This window comes from Haliaeetus albicilla, chromosome 11 (genome assembly GCF_947461875.1).
Source record: "Haliaeetus albicilla chromosome 11, bHalAlb1.1, whole genome shotgun sequence".
Taxonomy (NCBI): Eukaryota; Metazoa; Chordata; class Aves; order Accipitriformes; family Accipitridae; genus Haliaeetus; species Haliaeetus albicilla.
Genome location: NC_091493.1, coordinates 27,061,279 through 27,086,201, shown reverse-complemented (window position 1 = coordinate 27,086,201; position 24,923 = coordinate 27,061,279). Strand labels below are relative to the sequence as shown.

Sequence of the window (24,923 nt, the reverse complement as noted above, 5' to 3'; positions counted from 1 at the left end):
TCTCCTTAAACTGATTAAAGTATTCAACTGACAGGACTGTCACACGAGCTGCCCGTTGCACCGAACGGTGGTTGCAGGGACCTGGGTGGAAAAAGGCATGCACATGAGTTTTGAAGCAAGCCTACTGCAGCAGAAGGTCAACGTAGTAGGAAGGGAATGATTAAAAACCGTGAGCTTATTTATTTTCAACACTCTACCAGAGAGTAACATGCAATTTGATTCTCACCCTTAATTTGTACATTCTCACGGGAATTTGGCAAGGTTGCTTTGAAGAAGAAAGTTTGAAGAACTCTTGCAAAAGACACCGTGCTATGCCAGATCAAGCAAGCTATCAGTTATTTACATTCATTTCAAAGGACACAAAGGAAGCCATTTATTTCCACCATATCTGCACTTTTTAAAGAGAAACCAGTTAAGACAGAGCTGGTCCTTAACACCAGGGCTTGTCCATACAGACCAACCAGCATAGCTATTCTAGAGTAAACATTTAGGTATGATCAAATTAGCCTGAATTAATTCACAGCTACAGAGACTATTCCTGGACACAGCGATCTCAACAGGGAACACACATGTTAGGAAGCCATCCTAAACTTGTGCTCCTGGGACATTTCCTAGTGCAGGCAAAGGAAGTCCTCTGGCTACCAGGACTGGTCCGCATCTTCCAAGCTACTCAGGAGATTTTTTAAGAAGCCTATTTTAAGCACAAGTTTCAGGAACTGTAAGGAGGCATATTTGGCTTAGCCACACTTGCAGGATTAAAATGTGCACCTAATTCTCCCAGCTATTAAATAAAAGGACTCCTATGTTAAAGCACAGGAGTGCATTTGATCTCTTTCAGATGGGAAATAAAGCGACCAAGAAAATATTCATTTCTTCAGACACATTACTAGAAACAAAACTCGAAAAAACCCCCAGGTCTCACTATAGGTTAAGAACCCCTCACCAAGCTATCTGGAGTCCAAATAACCCCGGGGGGGGGCGGGGGGGGGCGGGGCGGGGAAGAACCCTGTGACCACACATGCAGTGAAATCCATTTTAACCAGCCAACAGTTAAGTGACATAACTTGAGTTTTCCAGATCCGAGCTGCAGATCCCGCAGCAGAGAAACCACAGCTGGGGGAGGCTCTCCCTCATCTCTCCTTCAACAGCTCCGAACCCAAGTAAGATTTCCCCATCACTACACAGAGGCAGAAAGAGATAAAGAAAACCACTGCTGCAGTGGTCAGTAAAAAGCAGGAGTATGTTGACCTTCTATCCGTGAAGATGAACTAAAGATGAGGAAACCAATGGGGTAACCCTCCAAATGCCCAAAATTGAGTTAAGCAGGAAGAAAGAGATCATATGCCATGCTGTCAAAGTTCAGCGTGTGGACAAAACAGCACCTGAAATCTAAGTGGTAATTTAAATTTATCACCTAGAAAGACCATTCACCAATTTACAAAGTTCTTTCCAAGGTAACTTTTGCAGTTGATAAAAGGTGAACTCAAATATTCCCCATTAGCCTAACTGTGGGGTCAGTGCAACTGTAAAGAACTCCTCTTTCAGCCAGGTCATCTCCCAGGGACTGAGCTGCTCAGGGGTACTTTGATCAGATCTCCCCAGGCACGATCACCTCTGTGGGACTCCAACAGCCTTCAGTTTTCCAGCACAGGAGTCCACACATCCCAATACGTTTGAAATTTCACTTAACTTTCTTTGAAAGCACTCTCCTGCTCAGGCCACATAGCATTATTATTTGACCTGCAGAAAGGAACAGATTTAAAAAGGAAAACCAAAAAAGCTTTTTTCTGTCTCATAAGCAAAAGCTTTTAAGAGGAATTAAGATGCATTTGTCAGGTCAACACCTCCTACAGTTAAGACAGGACCGGAAAGCCTCAGTCCCATTCTGATGCAACTAATACACGCATTACACCGTAGAGGTAGAAGGGGTCATGTCTTTGCTGAGCTTGTGGTCCTGGGGGGCAGAGGGAAGCCTAGGGAAAAAGACCTGTAACTCCTGAAGTGCAGCACCGACGGGTGCTTTCGAATACGTTTTAAGACCCTGAAACTATTTACGAGTTACAAGATCAAAGTGTCAATCAAAATAACTGGAACACGAGCACAGAGCTGAGGTCGGCCGGCTGAGCCTATGAATGGAGCTAAAACGCCTTGTTTATCTCAGCACGTGTGCACGCACTAAGCCTGAAAGATACCCAAGCAGCCCACCCGCTCCTCACTGTCAGGCCAGCTGAAAAAGCACGGAGAAGACACAGCCAAGTAACAGGCGCGGATTCCCGTCAGCGGTTCTCACTGTAATGGACAGATGAGTGGAAAAAAGCAAGAAAGAAAACAACCTTGCTTGGCACCATGCCCACACACACATCCCAGTGCAGTGGGGAAAAGAGGCCGGGGGCACATACCAGCCGCGTATCAGCTTTCTGGCCCAGGGAACAGGCAGATCTGGCAGATGCCTAAACACTGGTCCCTCTCTGTCCCGAATGCACCTTCCCAAACCCCCTCCACAAGCAGAAACCCAAGGGGCCTCTCTGCAGAGGCCCCCTCGCCTCAAGAAGGTAGACGCTGACCACAGCCAAGCAACACCTCCCACACCCGCACCCCCACCACAGGGAAGAGCCCACCTTTCTTGAACTCCTCCAGCATGGCATCGAGCTTGGTGTCGTTGAAGACAAAGTGCAGCGGATGGTTGTAGAAGCGGGTGATGGTCTTGAGCGGAGTGCAGTCATCGGGGTCCACAAAAGCCAGGTCCTTAACGAAGAGCAGGTCCACGATGTTGGAGCGGTCACCCTCGAAAACGGGGATGCGGGTATAACCGCTCTCCATGATCTCAGACATAGTGTTGAAGTCGAGCACAGCCTCGGCAGCGATCATGAAGCAGTCTCGGAGGGGAGTCATCACGTCCTCCACAGTCTTGGTGCGCAGCTCCAGGGCTCCCTGGATAATGTTGAGCTCCTCCTTAACTAGATCGTTATAAGGGTCGGTGACGCGCAGCATCTCCAGCAACTTCTCACGGTTATAGACCGTGCCGATCTCCTGGCCCAGGACACAGTCCAGCAGTTTGCTGACGGGGTAGGAGGCCGGGAAGGTCATCATCATGAAAAACTTGGTGAGGAAGATGGTGTTGGCGCCCACGGCCAGGCCGTGCCGAGAGCAAATGGCCTGCGGCACGATCTCGCCGAAGATGACGATACCAATGGTGGAGACCACCACAGCCACCAGCCCGGAGCCGGCGATGTCGTCCAGCAGGATGGTAAGCGTGGTGTTGACCAGGACGTTGCCCAGCAGGAGGGAGCAGAGCAGGTAGTTGCCCTGGCGGCGCACGGGCTCGATGCGCTTGGCGTAGTTCTTCTCTTTGTCCGTGCCGCAGTTCTGCACGATGCGCAGCTCCATGGGGTCCAGGGCCATGAGGCCCAGGTTGAGGCCGCTGAACATGCCCGAGAGGCAGAGGAGGAGCGAGATGAAGATGACCTGCAGCCAGAAGGGCAGCAGGAACTTCTTCTCCTCGCCCACGATCATCTTGGTGTCCTCGCCGTCGTGGTAGATCCAGGTGGTCTCGCCCCAGGGCGGGGGCCCGGCCGGCCCCTCGGCGCCCGCCAGCCCCCCGGCGGCCCCGGGCCCCAGGGCGGCGGCGGCGGGGGCCGAGACGGAGGTGCACAGGTAGTAGGACTTGCTCTTCTCCGTCTTGCGCAGGGGCTTGATCTCGATCTCGATGATGCCCGAGGTGCGGCGGTTGAGCACGATGTGCGGCAGGATGATGATGTCCGAGGTGCGGATGCCGCAGCGCTGCGGGGCGCCGCCGCCGCCGCCCGCCACCCCGCCGCCGCCCCCGCCGCCGCCGCGCCCCGCCGCCCCCGCCGCCGCCCGCCCGCCCCGCCGCCGCTCGTGCTCCGTGAAGGCGATGCGCGACCAGGTCTCGTTGTTGATGTTCTGCCCGTAGACCCGCAGCTTCACCCGCGTCCGCTCGCTCACCCGCAGCGCGCCCCCCTCCATGAAGGAGACGTCGTCCGTGTCCTCCAGCCGCAGGCCGATGATCACCGTCTCCTCCGCCGCCGCCGAGGGCGGGGAGACGACGGCGGCGGGCGGCGCGGCGGCGGCGGCGGCGGCCGGGGGCCGCCGGCCCAGGCAGCCGCCGAGCAGCAGCAGCAGCACCACCCGCGCCCCCCGGCCGCCCCCCGCCATGTTCCCACCGGGCAGCGCGGCCATCTTTAGTCAGGGCTCGGCGCCGCCGCGGCCCCGCATCGCCGCGCGGCGCCTGCGGCGTGCCCCGGCTCCCCCGGCGGCGGCGGTGGCGGCGGCGCGGCGGCGGCGGGCGAGGCGGCGGCGGGCACGGCTGCCCGCGGGACCCGACAGGCGGCGACTGCCGGGCCGGGCCGAGCCGAGCGCCGCCTCAAGCCGCTGCCCTCCCCGCCCCTCCCCGCCCGCCGCGCGGGGGCGGGCCCGGCGCCGCGCGCCGCCAATCAGCGCCCGCCCCTCCGCCAGGGGCGGCCTGGCCCCGCCCCGCCGCCCGCCACCGCCTCCCCAGCCCGGGGGGGCGCGTGACTCCGGTGTGTACGCCAGGCGGGCGGGGGCGGGGCCGGCCGCGCGGCCGCGGCCAATGGCGACGGGGCTCGGGGCCGGCGGGGCGGAGCCTCGGAGGGGCGCGACCAATGGGCGCGCGGTGCGGCCGGCGGGACGGGGACGGCGCGTGCGGCGCTCGGCGGGGCGGCTCGCGAGCCCCCGCGCCAGGGGACGGGGCGGTCGGGACGGGACGGGACGGACGCGACCGCTGCCCCTGCCGCCCCTGCCCGGCCCGCTGCAGCTGCCGCTGCCCACGGACCCGCGCCGCTCGCCCCCCGCAGCGGCCCCGGTGCGCCGCCCCGCGTCCCGTCCCCCCCCCCCCCCGGCTTCACCGGTCGGCTGTCGCGCAGCGCCCCCTGGCGGCCCCGCGCGGCGCGGCCCGGCCCGGCGGGGAGCATCCCCTCGCCCTCCCGAGGCCTCCCCCGGCAGCGAGCCGGGGGGCTCCTCGGGGCCGCCCCGTGCTCGGCACCGGGTCTGCTGGCGGCCGGGGGCGGCGGCGGCGGCGGCTCTCCCGGCACCGTCCGGCCGTGCCCGCTCCCCGCTCTGCCCCGAGCCGCCGTCGGTGCCGTACAGTGCAACGACTACAGATTCAGCCGTCGCACTCCGGCCCCCGGGCACCCTCCGCCCCGCGGCCCGGCGGTTCCTTGGCTTTGTCGTTCGTGCGAGCAGAATTAAACATTAAGCACAGAGCCGCGCTCCTCTCTCTCGTCGCCGCCTTTTGCTCAGCCCCCCGGGGCACCCCCAGCCTCCTCAAGTCAGGCGAACCCCATGCCGAGACTTGGCATGAGTGCAGCCGGGGCTTTGGGGCTCCCGCTGGGGACGGTCGAAGCCTCCCCAGGCGCTCCGCTCCACTTGTCCTTAGCGCATGGATGCACGAAGGGCTGACGGGCCCCGATCCAGGGAAAGACCTGTAATTTCAGTGTGTGTTTATGTCCCACCGTCCAAGAGCCGGGCTGTTTCCAAGGCCTCAGCTGCTGTGCCACAGCCCCGGCTGGGGCAAAAAATGCCCCACGGGCCAGCCATCGCCACTCCGCTTTCCATTAGTGATGAGCAATATACAGCGCGGGACGCAGTTTAGCATCCCAGACAGCCAGAGACGAACCGTTGTGGGAGCACCCGCTATGGCTCATGGTGGCCGAGACCACATTTTTGGTTCAGGGTGACCCTTTAGGGGAGGTAAAACAGCCTCCCTTCCACTTAAGTGCTTGGGAAATGGAAGAGTAGAGCATTGCGCAGGACAACCCAATACGGTGGGGAGCAGAGCACAGTGCTCTGGGGCTGTAGCCACAAATCTTTCCTGGTCCCAAACCTCACTCAGCTTATCCTGGGGGAGTTCTGCAGGTCTGCTCCCCCGGGGAGGTGACCGAAGCCCCTGAGCCACAGTGACTCCCTGCTAATCACAGTGAGCCAGGACTCGGGAATCACTTCCCCTTCACCTCAGGCTGAATCAGAGCACCACAACCTACATATGGCTCCTGCCCTCACCGCACCCTCCCTGCCTGCAGAGGAAGGACACCAATGCTGCAGAGCTTCACAGTGGGAGAAGGGGATTTGGCCCATCTCTACAGTCACCAAAACACCCAGACCGGGGTGTTGGACAGATTGTTTTGGGGTTCCTCACACGGGACGGGGCTGCAGGACCTCCTCTTTTCATGGCTTGGGGGCTAAAAACCCCAAGGCTGTGCATGCACAAACAAAATCAGGCAAAGACACTCCCACATCCACAGCCTGGTGAGGACCCCTACTCTAATGCTCAAAATTAAAGTCAAGTCCTCTTAGCTGCTTCCTCCCAGAAATGCTGAGAATTTGGAAAAAAAATAGTGCTATGCAAATGCAGTGGCATTTAGCTGTGGCCTTTTTCTGTATGCATGTGAGGGGGGGACCTTGCCGCAGGCGCCTCTCTCCCCAGGCAAGCTGAAAGGCCGCGGCAGGGACTCATGCCTTTTTAATGAAGGGGTTTGCAGGTAGGACCCCCTGCCCCACCTGCTCTTCCGTTCGTGCTGGGAAGGCTTTCTTTGATAGCAGGAGCTAATTGCCACAGACCTCCCAAGATGGGCTGTTTAGGGACTTTGAGGAAGTCTTTGTAAATAATCGCAGAAGAGAACTATGTGGGAGAGGGATTAAACAGCATCTTGGTTGTGTTTTCAGCAGGTCCTTCCCAAGGTCTCACCGATATGGTCCTTCCACACAATTTCAGAGCTCCTCTTTCCTCCCGGGTCACAGCCGCCCCCATGGCTGGTCTGCCAGGGATCCGTACCTGAAGCCAGTTCATACATGCCCTGCTGACTCCAGATAACACCAAGGATTTTTTTTTTTTTTTTTTTTTTAATCATGGTGTAGCTCTAAACCCAACAACCTAAAAATTTTTGTATACCCAGTAGGTCAGACTTGGAGTCTCGTCCAAAGCCAAAAGGACAGGCTTGCAAGGCGACTTTCCAGGAAACCATATTCATGGGCGCTGTTTATATGTTTAATCTCTAAATTGCAAATTAATCGCTCCCCTATTTTGCTGATGGGAGATGACAGGTTAAGCATTCCGGTCTGTCATGCCTGTTACTGGATTTCCCATCACCATGTGACAGCCGGGTGTTACCTGACTGCTCACGCTTTTCATTCCAGATGTTTTGGAAATGCCTCCTTACCACCTGGGCTGTCTTCACCTGCCGCTACTGCTACTGCAGAGAATCCTTGGCACTTGCCCACGTTTCTTTTTGAACCCAAATATTTTATTGTTTGCTTTTTATCTTCCCCCATGCCACAGCAAGGTGCTGTTTAAATGGCAGAGAGGGGAAATTTGGTCCCTCCTGGAAAAATCAGTGTTTGAGGAGGGGTGGAAACAGTCCCTTCCGCTGCTCACCCAAGGGCTCCGTCACTGCTGCTGTTCAGCAGCTCCCAGTCTTTCCCAAACAGCCTCTGCGGGTCAGGGCATGCGGGATTTGCACAGGGCGGCAGGGGCGCAGCCCATCACCTCCCACCACAGCCTCGAAACCCTCACTCCTTGCCCCTCGCCCACTGCAGGACACGGCTGGCCGGATTTCTGCTTTTCCAGAAGGGCTGCATTTCCCTGCAAAACTCTGCAGGTGCGATGCTTGCAGGGGACTCGGGGCTTTCCCGCTAGATGGAGTGCGGGGGAAAATAGAAACCTCAGCGGTGCTGCATAGGGAAAAGGAGAGCCATTCCTGTCTCCTGGAATGGGCTGTGGGGCTGCAAGCGAGACAATGCGTGGGGAGCTGCGCTGGGGGCATCCCCCGTCCTGAATGCAAATAACGGGGGACATCCCTCTGCACCCTGTGTGCCATATTGAGTTCTTCATGGAAAAGCAGGGCCAACCGAGCCCCCAGGAGGTGACGAATACTTCTCGCCCACTGCCCTGGTGAGATGCTCATTTGCAACCACGTTATTGAGCCGCTCACCCCGCTGCCGGGAGCTGGCATGGACAATGCCTAGCGGGTGCCTGCAGCTCCCTGTGTGTGGAGGGTTAGCATGGGGAGATCAAAAGAAGAAAAAAAGTAACTGAGCTGCTTACTGCTGTGCCTTTCGCTTCTCAGAAGCATTTGTGTCTTGGCTGCAGGCTCCCCAAGACCTCAAATTGGAGCCAGGCTCATGCAGAGGGGTGCGTGACACAGGGACAGGCCCTGCACAGCACCAGGGCCTCCTTTTGCACGCCGCTCTGCCAAGTTGCCTTCTGCAAATGTCTCCGCTCTGCTCCGTGGGCTCAACACCAGCACACAGCTGTTGCCATCCCACACACAGTGACCCACAACCCCTTTCCCTGCCTGCGTGTCCAAGCCCTGCAGCCACTGCCAGCCCCATAGCGAGGGGAGCCACAGGACAGCTGCCCATCCTCACTGCAACCAAGCACGACCTGCCCCACTAGCCCCAAAAGGAAAGCACAGCACCCCACGGGCCCTGTGGTGCCGGACTCAAGCACGCAGCCTTCGAGCTTGGCCATTTATTTGCTCTCTGGTGGAAGCCGCGTGCTGCTGGGGCCACATCCTCCTGCCCCACTTGCATTCACCAGCGCGGGGACATCACTCACTGCTCAACAACACCCTGGGGGACCACAGGTGCCACCGGGACGGCAGGCAGGACCTGGGGCTGCCAGCTGCTCCAGCAGCTGGAAGGGATCACAGATCTTCTCCTGGAGGTTAGAGAACAACCCGGGGCAGGATCAGGCCAGAGGGAAGCAAGAGGCACACCGACAAAGCAGCATTTACCCCCCACTCACTCCCAGCCAGCGGGGCAGCCCAAGCAGACCCTCCGTAGCTAATGTGGGGGCAACCCCCGGTCACTCCAGCTGCTTTTCTCTGCTGCAGGGAGGAAGCCAAGAGCTCCTCTGGGACTTTGGCTCTGCTTTTATCTGAGAAATGCCTCCTGCTTGGACAGGGACCCAAGAACATCTCCCCCTCCCCAAGGACAAGGTTGTGTTTCAGGGACGCGCAGCTGCAGGGCCTTATCTCCCTTGCCTCTCCTGGCCCATCTACAGGCTGGAGGGACCACTAAAGAGAGGAGGAGGGAGGCTTCCAGCAGATAGAGGTGCTTTGTACTGCAGGGTCAGGGCTGGCAGCCAGGGCCAAGCTCACATCAGCAGCTGGGAGAACGACGGATAGGAAGGAGCTGCAGGGATGGGCCATCACCTCTCTAGGGCAGGCTGTCTCCAGCCATCTCCCCACAGGAAGGATGCCTCCCCTTGGGAGACCTCAGGCAGTCCAGCTGTGAGCTTCAGCAGCCCCCGTGGACATGTTGGAGGGGCAAGACTCCTGGTGCTTAGAGCAGACCCCCACTTTGGAGGGCTCCAACCTGTGCTGGGCTGTAGTTGCCCACACTCAGGCACCAGGCACCACTCTTGGTGCCCCATGGGCTCCTGCCTGGTCGAGAAGGACTCAGGTCTCTTGGTGTCATGCCATAGCCCCTCTGATACCCCAGGGCAACTCTGATGGCACGGGACACCCATGTCCCCACCCCTGAACCCAGCCGTGCAGCTGCCTGCTACCAACCTTCACCCCCTTGAAACAGCAGCCCTGCAGTGCGGCAGCGTTGGCCCTGCCAGCTTGGATCAGGAACTTGTCCGCAAACCTGGAGCTCCGCAAGATTGCAGCCATCTCGGCATCCACATCTACCACCTCTCCTTCCTGGGGGGAGAGGGACAGTCACAGGGCTGGGGTCTGGGATATGTGGCCCAGAGGACCCCAGCCACCCAGCCAGGTGATGGGGAGAGTGAAACAGGGGCACAGCCTGGCCCAAAACCTTAAGAAACACCCACAATGACCAAGCAGCTGGCTTCAAGCCCTCCTGTGAAGCCACCATGGATGTCCTGCTCCTACCTTCACCCCAACATGATGCATGGGTCTGGCTCCCTTTCCCACCCGTTTGCTCCTCTGCTGGTTTATACAGCCCCTTTGCTCCTGCCCACCACCCCCTCTACCAAAGCTTACCCCCAAAATCACAGAGGATGCTGCTGAGTAGCACTGTTCCATCAGCTTTATCCCATCCCTACAGACCAGGACTGCCTAGCATCCTGGGGAGCCCCAGCCTGTCTCCCCATACCTTGAAGGTGAAGTTGGCATCAAACACCAGCTCTCGCTCGTGCCCCACGATCCCACCATTGTAGATGACCTGGCCCGGCCCGGCCTGGCTGCTACCCGGCACCTTGAACAGGCGGAAAGTTGCGGAGACAAAGCGGCAGTCACCTGCAAGGTAGATGTTGGTGGATTGGACACCCAGCACCCAGGCTGGGAACTGGCAAAGCCTGAGATCCCAGCACAGCTCCCCACAACTGCCTGGAGCCAATGATCCCTGGTCAGATGCTCACCGATGATGCCCTCCAGCTCCTTGTCAACAATGGTGATGGGGCTGGCGGTGACCAGGCACGGGAGGCTGAACCCCACCTCCTCAGCGATGCTGTACAGGTCTCTCCAGTACAGAGCTCCTCCCAGGCACTCCCCTGGCACGAGACCACAGACACGGGTGATGAAGCAAAAGTCTGGTCCCCCCCATCCCGTGCCACCCCCATCCCGGAGCCCTACACACCCCACAGCACCCTGTGCTTCTGGACGGTCTCGCTCAGGCGCTGGCTGGCATAGACATCACTGAAGTACATCTCTCCCCCAGGCTGGAAGGCAGCAAGGAGTGAAGGGACATCCCCAAGAAGCAAAAGAACAAAAGGGGCAGGGAGAACTGGGCACCCCCCAACACTACCCTGCTTGGAACCCTCTGCAGAGGTGCCCTCCCCTGGTCCCATCCCACATCCCTGCCTTGCTGGATCCCGTTTGCTGCATCCCAGCAGCACCCCAATAGCAAGGCCACCCCAACTCCCCTCCGCTCCCGCTGCAGGCACCGGCCCCAGCATTACCTTCAGCACACGGTAGGCCTCCCGCAGCACAGCCCTCTTGTCGGGGGCAAGGTTGATCACACAGTTGGAGCTGGGGAGGAGGAGACCGAGGCTCATTTGCACCCTCTCGCACACTCAGCACCACCGGCTGCTGCACATCCACCGGCTGCTGCATGTCCCATTGCTTCATGCAAGATTTGCAGACGCCATGAAAAGGGCAGTTCGTATATTCTGAGGATCTAGCCCAGATTCTGCCTTGGGATTTTACCTTTCCTAACATGTGCTCCTGAAGCAGGCGACCCAGTGGGATGCGGACCCGGACCCCAGCCCATGGCCCCGGGCAGCAGCATGACTGGGGGTGGCAGTGCCCTGCATGGTACCTACATGACAATATCGTAGCTGTCATCGGCCAGCCCAGCATCATGCAGCTTCTCCATGTAGCCCTGGAGGAACTCCACGTTCGGCTTTTGGTAGCCAAACTTGTCCATGTGGTAGGCAATGTGCTTCTTTGCCACCTCAACCTGGGAGGAGGAAGGGAATGATGGTGGGAGGATGCTGGCAGGACAAGGGGAAGCCCCGGCTCCGTGCCATACCTGCCCTTCGGTCATGTCTATCCCGGTGATGTGGCCCCGCTCTCCAACCAGCTGGCTCAGCAGGTAGCAGTCTCTGCCACTGCCGCTGCCCAGATCCAGGATCCGGCATGACTCCAGGTACTCGGGGATCACCAGACCACAGCCATAGTACCTGGGGGGATGCTGAGCTGAGCTGGGCAGAGGTGCCCCCACGGCGTGGTGGTCCGGGGGGGCTGCAGCCCATGGGGACGCAGCAGTGGAGGGGAGACCCTGGGGTTTACCTGGCTACCACCTCCTCATGGACACGCTCCAAAGCATCTCTCACCGCCTTGGGAAGGGGCCTGGCCGAGGTGACACACGCACTGGTTTTCAGGTCATCTGACTTCTGCAGCTCTTTGCCATAGTAATCCTGAGATGGGAAGGACAGAGGCCACCAAACTATGGCAAGCCACGCCCCGGGAGCACCCCATGCACCAAAATGTGGGGGGCCATGCCTGCACTTGGCTTGTATGTGCCCCCGGTGTCCTCTGGCACTCTCATTTGTGCCCAGCTAAAAATTAGGCTAACATCAGGCATCCCTTTGCCCCTATCCTCCCCGTCTCCCCTTGTTTGCATGCACAAATGTGTTTGTGCAGCGAGGGATTTAATTCCCACTTGCAGTAACTTTGCAGGCTGCAGGCACCATTTCCCCAGCTCAGGATGAGTGTGGGGAACAAGGGCAGGGAAACATGGGGTTGCTCAGCCCCCCCTCCCTGCGGGAAACGGGAGCAAAGCAGCCGACCGCACCTAACATTTTTATCTGGGCCCTGAAACAAGCTTTGCCCTCTGAGCGCAGCAGGCATCCGGGCACAGCCTGGCCTTGGCCCCCCCTGCCCAGCCGCCCCATCCACCCTCCAGCTCCCACCCACGCCCCTCACCTGCACCTCCCGGTGGATCTGCTCTCCGCAGGGGGTTGCCACTGCAACGGGAACGTGGGGCTGGTGCCTGACGCCACAGTGACGGGCACTGCGCCAGGCCTTCCCGAAGGCCCTGAACCCCCCTCTTCCTCCAAATACAGGAGCACTTTTTGCCCTCCCCCCTCCCCCAGCAGTACCCAGGGACACCCTCCTTAACTTGCAGCCTAGTGGGATGCTCCTGGGGGCACCTGACAACACCACCCCCCCCCCCCAAAAACCACGCAGTCCCAGCTGCCCTGGAGACACGAGCACCCAGAAAATTCCCCGTAGGACAAATCCGCCCCCCAGCTTGGTAGAGAGACCTCGGCCCCAGGGATACCCCCAGGGAGGCCCCAGCACGGGGCAGCAAGGGCCCCGGGCTTCCTTACTGCCTCCAGCTGCAGCGACTCGGCCAGACTCTGCCCAGCCTGGGCCACGCTCCGCCCCGGCACCCCGCACCGCCCCGGACGCCGGACACACGGCCCCATAGCCTCCCCGCAGGTCTCCAGCCTGGTGGAGGGAGCCGGCCCCGCTCCCACGGAGGTCACGTTGCCGTCACCCACAGTCCGTGCCTGCACCCACAGCCCCAAATCCCCACCCTTCTGTCTCCCCCGCCAATAGCTCTGCACCTCCCAAGCACTGTCCCTCCTCACCCCAAATGCAGGGAGAGCCGAGTTTAATGCCGCACGGCTGCTCCGGCCCTCCAGAGGACAGGACCTTGGACGGGACAAGCCACCTGCAGCAAGGACACACTGCATCTGCAAAGAAGCCCCCAGAGTTGAAGCACAATGGTGGACACCAGGGGGCAGAGACCCACCGTCCCAGTCTCCCCCCTGCACAGGGACGGCCAGCGATGGCATCCAGCACAGACTGCTGCGGTTTGGTAGTGTTCAGGGCAGCTTTTATTCCCAGCAAGTGAGTCACAGCTTCTCCAACAGCTCAGGGAAAACCCTCATTTCCACAGTGCATCTGCAAAGCCGGGGATCAGGACCCCTCCCAAGGCAAAAATACCCCCCATGGCCCTGGGCTAACAGTGGCAGCTTCGCGGGGATGCAGGAGCTGTGGTGCCACCAGGTGACACCCAAACAGGCAGTGGCACTGGAGGGGATGATGAAATCCAGCCCAGAAGGCTCTGCAGCACAGGAGCCAAAGCCCAGCAGTGCTCCAACAGGAACGTGCCAGGCCGATGCCCACTCTCAGCCTGCCTTCTCCTATCAGCTGATGAAAAGCACACTCGGGCAAACAAGTGCTTCCCGTGCACTCCAAGTGCTCCAGATAAGTGACTTACCAAAAACAAGACACAGTATTTATAGCCTGGGCCTGATGTCGCTCCCCGGGATGTGAACAGGAGCCTGGTCTCTAGTCCTCCCACACAGAGCAGTGCAGAACTGAGCACACCGGCTCATGATGTTCTCCTGCCTGCTTCCCGGCCGGGCCTTTGGATACCTTCCCAACCAGATACAAACACACACCACAGCCAAGGTTGCTTCACCAAGAGCTGGAGCAGCAGCCCAGGAAGAGGAATGCAGTTGAAGGCCGAAGGCAGTGCAGACCGGTTGACAAGGGGATGATGTTCCAAACTCTGGCAGAGTGGAAAAGAAGATAACCTCCGAGCAGGATGCTGGCCAAACCATGTCCAGCTGGACCAGTGAGAGAGGTGTGTGCCCAGATTCCCGCTTTCAGAAATTCTGGCCTGGAACTGGCACCTCAGTCTGCACTGAAGCACCTCTCTCACCCACCCAGGCACTTACAGCTCCCGCTGATTAACATGCCCTAAATAAATTGCACTCTGTGCCATCTCTGTGTCTAAATACAGACCAGTGTCAAACGGCAGGCGCCTGTATTTAAAACCCACGGCTCAATTTTACACATTTCTTGCCGAGGGTGCTAGTGTGGGCTGAGCACCTTGCAATACATGGGAAGTAAGCAGACACAGGAATTGTTGGGGGGAGTGAAGGTTCAGATAAGTTTGTTTCAGTTAGGCACTGGCGAGCAGGCAAGCATTCTGGAGCAGAGACACAGATGGAGGCATGTGAGAGGGGCCCACGTGCCCAGAAACACAGACTCTGCACGCATCCCAGCTGACATCCAGCACCATCCAGACACAGGTCTGAACCCCGGGGTCTGGAGGGGAAAGGACGCTTCGCTGCCCTCACTGCCAGTCGACATGTCCTCGTGCCTTCGGTTATGCTTCATTTCAGCAAGTGACTCAGCTGGTCCTGTAGGTTTGATGACTGCTCAACGCTGGGGACCAAACAAAAGGAGGTTCACAGTGAGATCTGCTCCCCAGACTACGCTGTACTGCCTGTGCCCAAGGGACCAGAACAGCTCTAGTGCTGACACTACAGCGAAGAGAAACCCTGGGGTTCCCCAACCCACCTCCGTGTCCCCACAAGGCAAACCTCATTTTGTGCACCCATAAGCAGACAGCTCTGCTCTACAACACCCTCATCTCCTATCACAAACAACCTCACAAGCTCTATCACGTTAATGAAACAAATGGAAGGTTTGGTACAAATCATCCCTTCGCTCAAATTCCCGTCTCTTCACAATACTGAAATACTATCCTGCTGGGCCCGCATCTGCTTCAAAGGCAGCTGTAAAAAGCTTTTCGCTCCGTTTTCCCCCACCCTACTCTATCACTTCTCCCTTTCCATCAACCCCCACACATGTCCCCCAGGTCCTCCTGGCATTCCTTCAGCTGAGTACTCACTTCTTCTGAATTGCTTCTTGCCTAGATGAGAAAAGGAGACAAAAAGAGCATTAGAAAAATAAAATCTCAGCAACAGGGTTCATGTTTTGTTGAAGAAAAGCGACTTGATCAAGGGCTCAGGAGGCCAAAACCCCAGTGTGTTTCTGGATTAAGTCCTGAGAGGGCAGCAGCGGCACTGGCTTTTCCCCCTTAGTCCTAGATGCATCACACACTCTCACAGGAGACACAGTGCATGGCAAACAGGAGGCAAAAATCTCAGCTCCCATCCCAAAACAGCCTGAGCCGTACCAGTGGAGCTGGAGAAGGCTGGAAGATCCTAGCTCCAGGGTCTGCTCAGCTTTGAGGAGCTGTGCAAGAGGGATGGGTCTGAGTGGGCTTCATGCAAACTCTTTAAGTAGAACATAAAGGGATCGAGGGATCCATTCAGCTCCCCAGAAAGAACGTGCTGTCCCCTACTTACTGGTACTGTAGATGAGTGGTTATTATGGCCATTTTCCTTAAACTCTGTGGAGAACAAGACAAAGAATGAATGTCTGATGGGAGCAGTTCAGCAGAAACACAGGGCAAGATGTCCCAATGCCCCAGGTTGTTCCTCCAGCACGGCCATCACTGTACCACTGCACTGTCTCCAAAACATGCCCCCCGCCATATCTGCCAGCAGTGGCACACTCCCCTCTTCTTTCCCAATGACAGGCACTGACACCAAGTGCTTCATTTCAACCTATGGTCCCTCAAGCTTGCCGGTAGAGATGACACAGCTTAAGGGCTGGCTTGGGCTGCAGAACGTTGGAACCACACGTGTGTCTGAAGAAGGCCTAAATTATTCTGGCCACTAGCCCTGCTGCCTGAACTCACGTATTTCATTTCAGGGCTCCAGTAGCACGTCTGCGTATCTGTTCTTATAACCCTCCTCTCCTCCTGTCCACTAGAAACACTGTTGCTCTAGCAGATAAACACAGCTTACATCTTCCGAGTGCAGGATAGCATCTTCTTGCATCACCATGTTTCTAGCAGCTTGACCCAGGAGCTAAAAGACAAATGCACAGACCAGACTGAGAGGCAGCAGCTCTGCGCTTCCCGAGACACTCGTGACAGCTGCTCAGCAGACCTGCACGCAAGACTGACAGTTCAGGGACTCCGGGCGACACGGTGCGAAGTTTGTGGGGAGCGCGGAGGTACCGTGCCCACCCCTCAGAGCACACAGGCTCAGGGGGAGCCTCAGGCACCGCTCCAGCCTGCCGCTCTGGAGAGACGTGAGGAGGGAAAGGCAGCCTCCCGCCTCCCACCACCTCCCCAGCGCTGTCAGAGGCACCCGGAGCCCAAGAGCCCACCGGCGGTGCCCCGCCGGCCCAGCCATGCCCACAGCCCGCTCCCAGGGATGCCTCCCCCCGCCTCGCCCCGGACTACAGCTCCCAGCATGCCCCGTCCCGGACTACAGCTCCCAGCAAGCCCCGCGGCGGCCGGCCGCTCCCGCCGGCCCCGCTCGGCACTGCCCAGGGACGCGGCCGGGCCGGGCCGGGCCGGGCCGGGCCACGCCACATCGCCCGCCGTCCCCGACTCCTCCCCGCAGGCCTCCCGGCCGCGCTGCATGCCGGGCCCTGTAGTCGGCCGTCCGACGACGCCCGCCGCTCACCTCGGCGCTGCGGGAGCCCTTCAGCACCTGCTTGGTGAGGGCGATCACGTCGGTGCCGCAGCTCGTCACCTTCTCGGTCAGAAGCCCCTTCACCGAGTGGCCGAAGCGCGCCTGGGCGTCCACCGCGCCCCCCGCCGCCATCTTGCTCGCCCCGCCTCGCCCCGCCGGGCGCCGCTACGGCGAGCGCCGGGGGCCAGAAGAGTCGGGAAGGCGCAGGGCCCGCGGCGGGCGGGGGCACGGCCGCGGAGGGGCCGCCTCTGCCCGGGGCCGGCGCCCTCGGGGCTCTTGTCCCCCTATGGCCTCCCCCAGGACACCTCAGACTCGGACATCGCCCCGGGCAGGGACAGCCCGAGGCTGCCCAGCGCTGCCCAGTGCTGCCCGAGGCTGACCAGTGCTGACCAGAGCTTGCCCAGTACTGCCCGGGGCTGCCCAGTGCTGCCTGGGGCTGCCCAGTGCTCACCAGGGCTGCCCAGCAGTGACCAGGGCTCACGATCAGGGCTGACCGGGGCCTCTCAGCATTCCCAGGGCTGCCCAGTGCTGCCCAGGGCTTCTCAGCACTCCCCCGTGCTTGCCCAGCGCTGCCCAGGGCTTCTCAGCACTCCCCCGTGCTTGCCCAGCGCTGCCCAGGGCTTCTCAGCACTCCCCCGTGCTTGCCCAGCGCTGCCCAGGGCTTCTCAGCACTCCCCCGTGCTTGCCCAGCGCTGCCCAGGGCTTCTCAGCACTCCCCCGTGCTTGCCCAGCGCTGCCCAGGGCTTCTCAGCACTCCCCCGTGCTTGCCCAGCGCTGCCCAGGGCTTCTCAGCGCTCCCCCGTGCTTGCCCAGTGCTGCCCAGTGCCCCCATCCCCTCCCGGGCACATCGAGGGGCTCCCAGGCTGGGGACAGACCCCAATGCCCCATCAGTCCGCAGCTGCACTCGTGGCACCCAGGGGAGACCCCGAGGGCTCAGCTACCCCGGCACCCCTCACCCACCACAGGGCCCTGGGGACAGACCCCAAGGACGGATCCGGCCCTGGGCGTCCCCTGGCCCGCAGCCCACCGGACACGGCTCCCCCATGGCCACCTGGTGCAGCCATGGCCCTGCTGCCCTCGCTCCCCGCCGGGTGACCAGCTGCAGAGCTGGCCGTGGGCCCAGCGCCCGGTTCCCCCTCTCCCCATCCCCCCGATAAGGAGGCGAGCCTGCCTCAGGGTCAAGGCGACAACTCCGCAGCCGGTATAAAGGCTCCCTGCGCTGCCACAGCCCCGCAGCCGGCCCCACCATGCCGCTGCTGGGCATCCTGCTCCTGGTCCTGGCCCTGCTCTGCGCCTGGGGGCTGGCACACCGGCGAGCCACCTTGGGGACGGGGACAGGTTTGGGGCGACCGCGAAGCCTGCCGTCCCTGCCGCTGGTGGGGAGCCTGCTGCAGCTGGCCGGGCACCCCCAGCTCCACCTGCGGCTCTGGCGCCTGCAGGGCCGCTATGGCAGCCTCTATGCCCTCTGGATGGGCTCCCACTACGTGGTGGTGGTCAACAGCTACCAGCACGCCAGGGAGGTACTGCTGAAGAAGGGGAAGGCTTTCGCCGGACGGCCCCGCACTGTGAGTCAGCAGCAGGTTTCGGGGGGGGGGGCCCTCCCACTGCGGCTTGGGGTAAGGTGGGAGATGCTTCCAAGAAAGGTGCCGGCACCCAGCAGGGTCCGTCTCCTCTCCTCATCCTGCCTGCAGCAAGGCAATGGCAGGGGCAGCCCCTCTCTGCCCTGTTCTCCAGGGCGAATCCTGCACATCCTCCATCCCAAGGGTGCCCGTTCTTCCCCTGGGCTGGGTGCATCTTGGGGCATGGGGATGTGGGTTCAGGGTCTCTGCACCTCCTGAGTTTCCTGGGCACCCCAGCCCCTAACCCTGGCATCTGTGCCCAAACCTCTCCATCGGTCCTTGGGGCAGGGGAAAAGCAAAGCTCATGGCCCAGGCTTTGCCCACCAGCGCTAACCACCAGCCCCCCCAGACCATCCCTGAGATGAGATGAGATGAGATGAGATGAGATGAGATGAGATGAGATGAGATGAGATGAGATGATCATCCACCCCCCGCAGCATCACCCCTCTCCAACACACAGCCCCTGCGGGACTGCCCTAAAGTGGGGTGACCCTGGGGCTGCCTGTCCCACAGGTGACCACGGACCTCCTGTCCCGGGGGGGCAAGGACATCGCCTTTGCCAGCTACGGACCCCTCTGGAAGTTCCAGCGCAAGTTGGTGCATGCTGCCCTCTCCATGTTCGGGGAGGGCTCGCTCGCCCTGGAGAGGATCAGTAAGTGCCCCCCACCAGTCCCCAGGCTCTCCCCCGCTCTGTCTTCCTCCTGTGCTTGATCTGGGTGGGACTCTTCCCTTCTTCATACCCTGATCCCCTGGGAACAGAGGCTCGGCCCCTCTCCTTCCATCCCCAGTCCTTTACTGACACCTCTCCCCATGTGTTTTCTGCCCTGAGCTTTGGCTCCCCTCGCTCACAGCTGGGGAAACTGAGGCATGGAGCCAGCTCCCGGCCCCCTGGGCTCCCCACTCCACCCAGGAGGAGCACCAAGCTGCATACGGAGACTTCTCTGTGCGTCTCCATCCTCTCTGCTCCTCCCCAGCACCCAGCATCATCCCTTCTGCCCGTCCCAGCCCCTGGAGGCTCAGCCCTGGCTGGGGGGGTGCTCTCTGTAGCCTGCACACCCTGAATGAGCGGGGGACCCCTCCTTCCAGCCTCCAGCTGGCCCCTCCACCCCCTTGGCTTCACCATCACCCCCTCACCTGCCTCTCCCCTCCACCCCAGTCTGCCGGGAGGCTGCGTCCCTGTGCGAGACACTCAGCGCTGCGCAGGATACGGCCCTGGACGTGGCTCCCGAGCTCACACGGGCTGTCACCAATGTAGTTTGCTCCCTCTGCTTCAACTCCTCGTACCGGCGCGGGGACCCTGAGTTCGAGGCCATGCTGGAGTACAGCCAGGGTATCGTGGATACTGTGGCCAAGGAGAGCTTGGTGGACATCTTCCCCTGGCTCCAGGTGAGCAGGGACAGGGGGGCTGCCTGTTCCTCTTACCTTAGACGAGAGGAAGGAGCTGGGATGTGTCCTGCAGGAGGGGGCTACCTGAGCATCCCGGAGTTAGGAAGGTCCCTGCCCCAGTATCCTACAAGAGCCAGTAACCTGGTGGGCATGGAGCGACTGCCTGCGGGCCTGCAGAGGCTGGGCTGAACTGGAGCCCCTTGCTGTAATGGGGCTTTTCTCCCCCAGATCTTCCCCAACAAGGACCTGGCCCTGCTGAAGAGATGCCTCAAGGTCCGGGACCAGCTGCTCCAGCAGAAGTTCACCGAACACAAGGTGCCAATGGGGCTAGGACAGGGAGATGCTTGGGAGCTGCAGGGTGCTGGAGCTGGGGTGGAGGGGACTGTGCCCAGCACAGCCCGGCTGATGCGTGTTCCCTGGCAGGAAGCCTTCTGCAGGGACGCCGTGAGGGACCTCATGGACGCCCTCCTGCAAGTAAGGTTCAGTGCTGAGAACAGCAGCCCCTCAGTGCCAGGGCTGGAGCTGACTGATGACCACCTCCTCATGACGGTAGGGGACATCTTTGGGGCCGGCGTGGAGACCACCACAACTGTGCTCAAATGGGCCGTGATCTACCTTCTCCACTACCCTGAGGTAGGGTCTGCGCCCCACAGTGGGGGGCCTGAGATCCCTCTGGCACCAGGGACATCGTGGGGGCTTTGGGGAAGGCAGGTGCCAAGAGAAATGTCAGGCTTTGCAAATAAGCAGGATCAGATTGTGGGCATTTTGCTTCTGCCCTGCACAACCTGCCAGGACATGCTGGTGATGCTGGGTGAACCCCACTGCTACGGGGAGCCCACACACACAGGGTACGCCCTACTCTCACCCCAGCCCTTGCTCCCCTCCCAGGTCCAGAGGAAGATCCAGGAGGAGATGGACCAGAAGATCGGCCTGGCACGTCACCCCCACCTCAGCGACCGCCCGCTGCTGCCCTACCTGGAGGCCACCATCAGCGAAGTGCTGCGCATCCGGCCCGTGTCCCCTCTGCTCATCCCGCATGTGTCCCTTGCTGACACCAGGTGAGACCCCACAGGGCACAGCTGGGACACGGGCAGAGAGACAGTGGGAGGGAGCGACCGTCTCACTCTGCGTTCACCTTGCAGCATCGGGGAATACTCCATCCCCAAGGGCGCCAGGGTCGTCATCAACCTCTGGTCTGTGCACCACGATGAGAAGGAGTGGGACAAGCCTGAGGAGTTCAACCCCGGTGGGTTGGGTGCTCCCCGTCCTCCTTGAGGGGCAGAGGACGGCAGGGTGGGTGCAGCAGGAGAGGCTGAGCCCAGGGCAGGCTAGGTGGTGGGAGGTCGGATCCTGCTCCCCCCTGGCTGGGGCATTTGCACCGTCTCTGCTCTTGCAGCTCATGGGAGGGACACACATGTGATGAACTTGGGCAGGTCTCAGACAGAAAGGACGGATCCCTGACGATGCCGTTGGTGCTCCTTCCCCTTGCAGGGCGCTTCCTGGATGAGCATGGCCAGCACATCCACTCGCCCTCGCCCAGCTACCTGCCTTTCGGGGCGGGGATCCGCGTCTGCCTGGGCGAAGTCCTGGCCAAGATGGAGCTCTTCCTCTTCCTGGCCTGGGTACTGCAGAGGTTCACGCTTGAGTGCCCCCAAGACCAGCCCCTGCCCTCGCTGGAGGGCAAGTTTGGCGTCGTGCTGCAGGTGCAGAAGTTTCAGGTGAAGGCCAGGCTGAGGGACGCCTGGCGAGCGGCCTCGTGATGGGGACGAGCCTTAGATCCTGGACAGTGGTGGGATGGGGTGGGACGGGACCATAAAGGCTATGCCCTGTCTGCCGCATGGATGCGGGATTGTCTGGATAAAATTGTTCCCAATGCAGCTTGGCTCCAGCTATTTTTTGGGAAGGCGATTGAGGGCAGGGGGAGGTGGGAGGGTGCCGGAAATGTATGGTGGCCCCACAACTTCGTGTGAGTACTGGGCCTAGGAGGCTGTGTGCTAACGCAAACAGCCCCTTTGCACCCCCAGGGATGTGGGGTTGGGGGCCTGTCCAGAGACAACCATGACCCATGGAGACCAGCCACCCACATAGCTGGTGGGGGGGAGAAGGGCCCACCCCAGCCAGGTAAGGGGAGAAAAGTGACCAGTGGGCAGTTTGAGGGTTAGGGGTGCCCAGGCCATGCCCGGTGGCTGTGACCCCAGGTGGGTGACCCTGGCTGGCCCCTGCCTCAGTTTCCCCACTGAGAGTAGGGAGAACAAATACAACATGGGCTGGGAGCTGAGCCCACCACGGGGCATGGAGAGCTCCCCCAGCCCTGCCATCCCCTGCCCCATCCCAGGACAGCGTGCCCCCACCAGTGGGACCCCCGCCTGCTCCTTTTGGGGAAAAAGAAGGAAACAGCTTGGAGGTTCCTACAGTTTTAGCTCCCACCAGGCTCCTCTCCCGTGGTACGCAGGCGCACACACTTCTGCCGGCACGTGCAGGCGTATGCACATGGGTGTCTGCACACACATGTATTTACAAGTGTGTGTATGCACACAAAAGCACAGGGATGCATTTATGCCTGCTGGCACATGCATACATATGCATGCCCATATGTGCTTGCATGCACACATGGATACGTGTACACATGCACACATGCAGCCCCTTCCAGAGGGAACATGAGCACCTTGTAGGGCCGCAGGGCTGTCTGACCCCGTCCTGTGTGTGAGGCGCTGCGGGGAGGTGCAGGCAGCCCCAGCTCCAGCCAAAAGCGGGGGCTCCTGTTGCTCAAGAACACGGAGGAGTACCCAGAGGCACCCAGACCCCACGGACTGAGCTCAGCTGTGGCCTCCCCAGCACAGCACCTGGGCGCCATGGAGCCGGGGACCGCCGACACTCATTGTGCAGCAATGTGGCATCTCCCACCTGCACGGTGTCTCAAGCACCGATGCTCACTGGCTGGATTATGGCCGTCACTTTGAGCAGCATAACCTTCCTGTAACGCGAGGGGCCGTGTTTGCTTTTGCCTAAAACCACCATGCCATGGAGAGCAGCATGCAATTAGGTTTCTGGTTCTCTATTACTTGACCTCTTAATATTTAACTAAATAGCAATACAGCTATGGCTTAGGGCACCTGGAGGGAAAGCAGCCAGGGCGGAGGGGAAAGCCCCGCACAGTCCCAGCACAATGCCAGCACCCCCAGCCCTGCACACACCTACATTTTCCCCCTTCTCTATTTCCCCCTGCCCTGTCTCTTGCTAGCAGGCAGGAAAACTGACATAAAACCTCCCCACCACTAAACTTTTACTCCGTGTGTGAAAGCGTACGTTTTTTTTCGAACCACCAGCACTTCGCTTTCACCCAGCCTCCTCACCACTTGGCATCTAAAGCCAAATGGGTCCTGTCAGCCCGCGGCACGGCACAGGGACAATGTAGGCAATGCCTTTGCAGCCCAGCACAGTGCTGGGAGCACCTTCCCTCCTCCCAGTCCATTCTCGTGGGGGCCCAGGGTGGCAGGGAGGAGCTGGAGGAAGAACCGCCACGCACACACGTGCCCCGGGGGCAATCCTTGGGGTGATTCGTGCAGCTGACCCACCAGAAGCGGGACAGAGGGGAGTGCGGTAGCAACCCAGCCCCGCTGCTGCTGCATGGAGTCTCTCTTGGCTTGTAAGGGCTGATCCCCACACTCCTTCCCGCTCCCCTGACCGTTTCCACCACACCAGGGATGCTGCTGGGTTTCCAATCCCTCCACCTCTGCCAGCACAGCCTGAAGCTGGGTGGGTGAAGGGGAACTGGGCTCAGAGCGGATTTGGGGAAAACTTTGCTAAACATGATGCTCTGGGCCTCCCCAAGGGACTGGCACCTCCATGCCAGCCTGGTCCTGCCCCTGCCCCAGATCCTGTCCCCAGCAGCATGTGCCAGCAGGGAGGCTCTTCTCCAGTCTCCTGCAGTCACCAGCAACCACAGCACCGTGATTCCTCCAGGAGCATGCGCCCGAGACCTCCAGCACCCCTGTGCCCCTTTGCCAAGGCACTGCATTTGCTCTTGGTAGGGGAAGGGATTTTCTCCTTGCCAGTCAGCACAGGGCTGGCACCTTGCACACACATTGCCATTGCAAAGGCGCTTGCAGCAAGGTGCGCACATTCACAGCAAGCGCTCAAGGCCAGCGAGTACCTTGAGGCAGAAATGGGGACTTTGGGACTGGGGGTGTTTCTAAACTGGAGGACACTTCCAGCCACAGACGCTTGCACAAAACTCGCACTCCAGCTGGGTTTCCCTGTTCGCCAGGGCCAGCACTTGCTGTCCGTGGGCCTGGAGACCAGCCACATGCCGCAAACTCCGTCACGCCAAGCCCAGCCCTGCTGCGAGGCATCTCGTCCCCTGCCCCAGCCTGCCTCCTCCCAACCGGCCGACTGGAAGAAGATGCCGCCGCAGGGGGTTCAGTACCCAGCACCAGCTGCCCAGCACCTTGCGAGCTGGTAAACAGCCGCCAGCATGGCTGCTCCCCACTCTGGGAATGGGCAGAGACGCTGCTGAATCATCCGGCTGGTATTCATGTCCTGACAACCGCTCTGGGGCCATGGACTGCACCCAAACCCCTAGCCCCACCAGACAGCTTCACCTGGGCTGCCAGCGGCAGGGCAGTGCCAGATCTGGCCCAGGGTGTCCTTCTCCCTCCTCCCACCCCCCTGAGTCCCCTGCAGAAGTCAGGGTCCCCTCAGACCCAAGACATGCAAATCCACCACCTTGGACGAGCCCTTTGGCTTCGTTCAGACCGGGTACTGGGCAGCCCAGAGAATCAAAAATGGGGGATGAGGCAGCTACGCCCACAGGAGACCCCGGCATCTGCCACCAGGTTTCGGGCAGCCACTGGGAACACCAAGGCTTTTGCTGCTGAAATAATCCTGCTGCTGTATCAGCTCAGCCTGCTTTGGGTCCCTGCCCTCCCTCTGGGGCCACTCGGGGTCTTTGCACGAGGGGAACCAGGACGGGATGGAGCAGTGCCAAAGGGCTGGGAGGGCAGCTCAGGGGGGGCAGGAACCAGCAGCTCTGTGTCCCTGTGGCAGAGGAGGTCTGCAAGAGAGGAATCAGTGACAGTGGAAAGGATGAAGCTTTTTCATTCACAGCTGTTCCCACACTGTACCCCAGGTACCCACGAAGCAGAGGCACAGCTTGCCGAGGCGGGACCCAA

General features: G+C 60.3%; 4 protein-coding genes across 7 annotated transcripts in view; 1 reads left to right on the top strand and 3 right to left on the bottom strand.

Annotated features, from left to right (window-relative positions):
• The window catches only part of CNNM2 (cyclin and CBS domain divalent metal cation transport mediator 2), a 129,340-nt gene extending 124,985 nt beyond the window's left edge, over window positions 1–4,355 (bottom strand). For 2 of the 4 annotated variants that reach the window (XM_069796883.1, XM_069796884.1), the window contains exon 1: window positions 2,619–4,345. In XM_069796883.1, the coding sequence (XP_069652984.1) occupies window positions 2,619–4,200 (1,582 nt within the window). In that variant the 5' untranslated portion in view covers window positions 4,201–4,345. Of the gene's footprint in view, window positions 1–2,618 lie in introns of all 4 variants that reach the window. The other 2 variants (XR_011326884.1, XR_011326883.1) reach the window with 2 other exon arrangements.
• Window positions 4,356–8,491: 4,136 nt separating this feature from the next.
• AS3MT (arsenite methyltransferase) lies at window positions 8,492–12,815 on the bottom strand. The gene is made up of 11 exons (XM_069796881.1): window positions 12,782–12,815; window positions 12,375–12,415; window positions 11,739–11,866; window positions 11,479–11,629; window positions 11,270–11,406; window positions 10,907–10,976; window positions 10,585–10,666; window positions 10,367–10,498; window positions 10,102–10,244; window positions 9,552–9,686; window positions 8,492–8,695 (listed from the first exon to the last, which is right to left on the bottom strand). Coding segments are annotated over exons 1-11 (1,119 nt in total). The 5' UTR covers window positions 12,783–12,815; the 3' UTR covers window positions 8,492–8,596.
• Window positions 12,816–14,215: 1,400 nt separating this feature from the next.
• BORCS7 (BLOC-1 related complex subunit 7) lies at window positions 14,216–16,920 on the bottom strand. The gene is made up of 5 exons (XM_069796882.1): window positions 16,739–16,920; window positions 16,070–16,132; window positions 15,566–15,609; window positions 15,106–15,126; window positions 14,216–14,636 (listed from the first exon to the last, which is right to left on the bottom strand). The coding sequence occupies exons 1-5, from the start codon at window positions 16,877–16,879 to the stop codon at window positions 14,585–14,587; spliced, it is 321 nt and encodes a 106-aa protein (XP_069652983.1). The 5' UTR covers window positions 16,880–16,920; the 3' UTR covers window positions 14,216–14,584.
• Window positions 16,921–17,520: 600 nt separating this feature from the next.
• On the top strand, window positions 17,521–21,629 carry CYP17A1 (cytochrome P450 family 17 subfamily A member 1). Its single transcript, XM_069795698.1, has 8 exons — window positions 17,521–18,327; window positions 18,880–19,018; window positions 19,523–19,752; window positions 19,981–20,067; window positions 20,176–20,385; window positions 20,641–20,810; window positions 20,895–20,998; window positions 21,244–21,629. Exons 1-8 carry the CDS (start codon window positions 17,995–17,997, stop codon window positions 21,510–21,512), a joined length of 1,542 nt encoding a protein of 513 aa, XP_069651799.1. The 5' UTR covers window positions 17,521–17,994; the 3' UTR covers window positions 21,513–21,629.
• The last annotated feature ends 3,294 nt before the right edge of the window (window positions 21,630–24,923 follow it).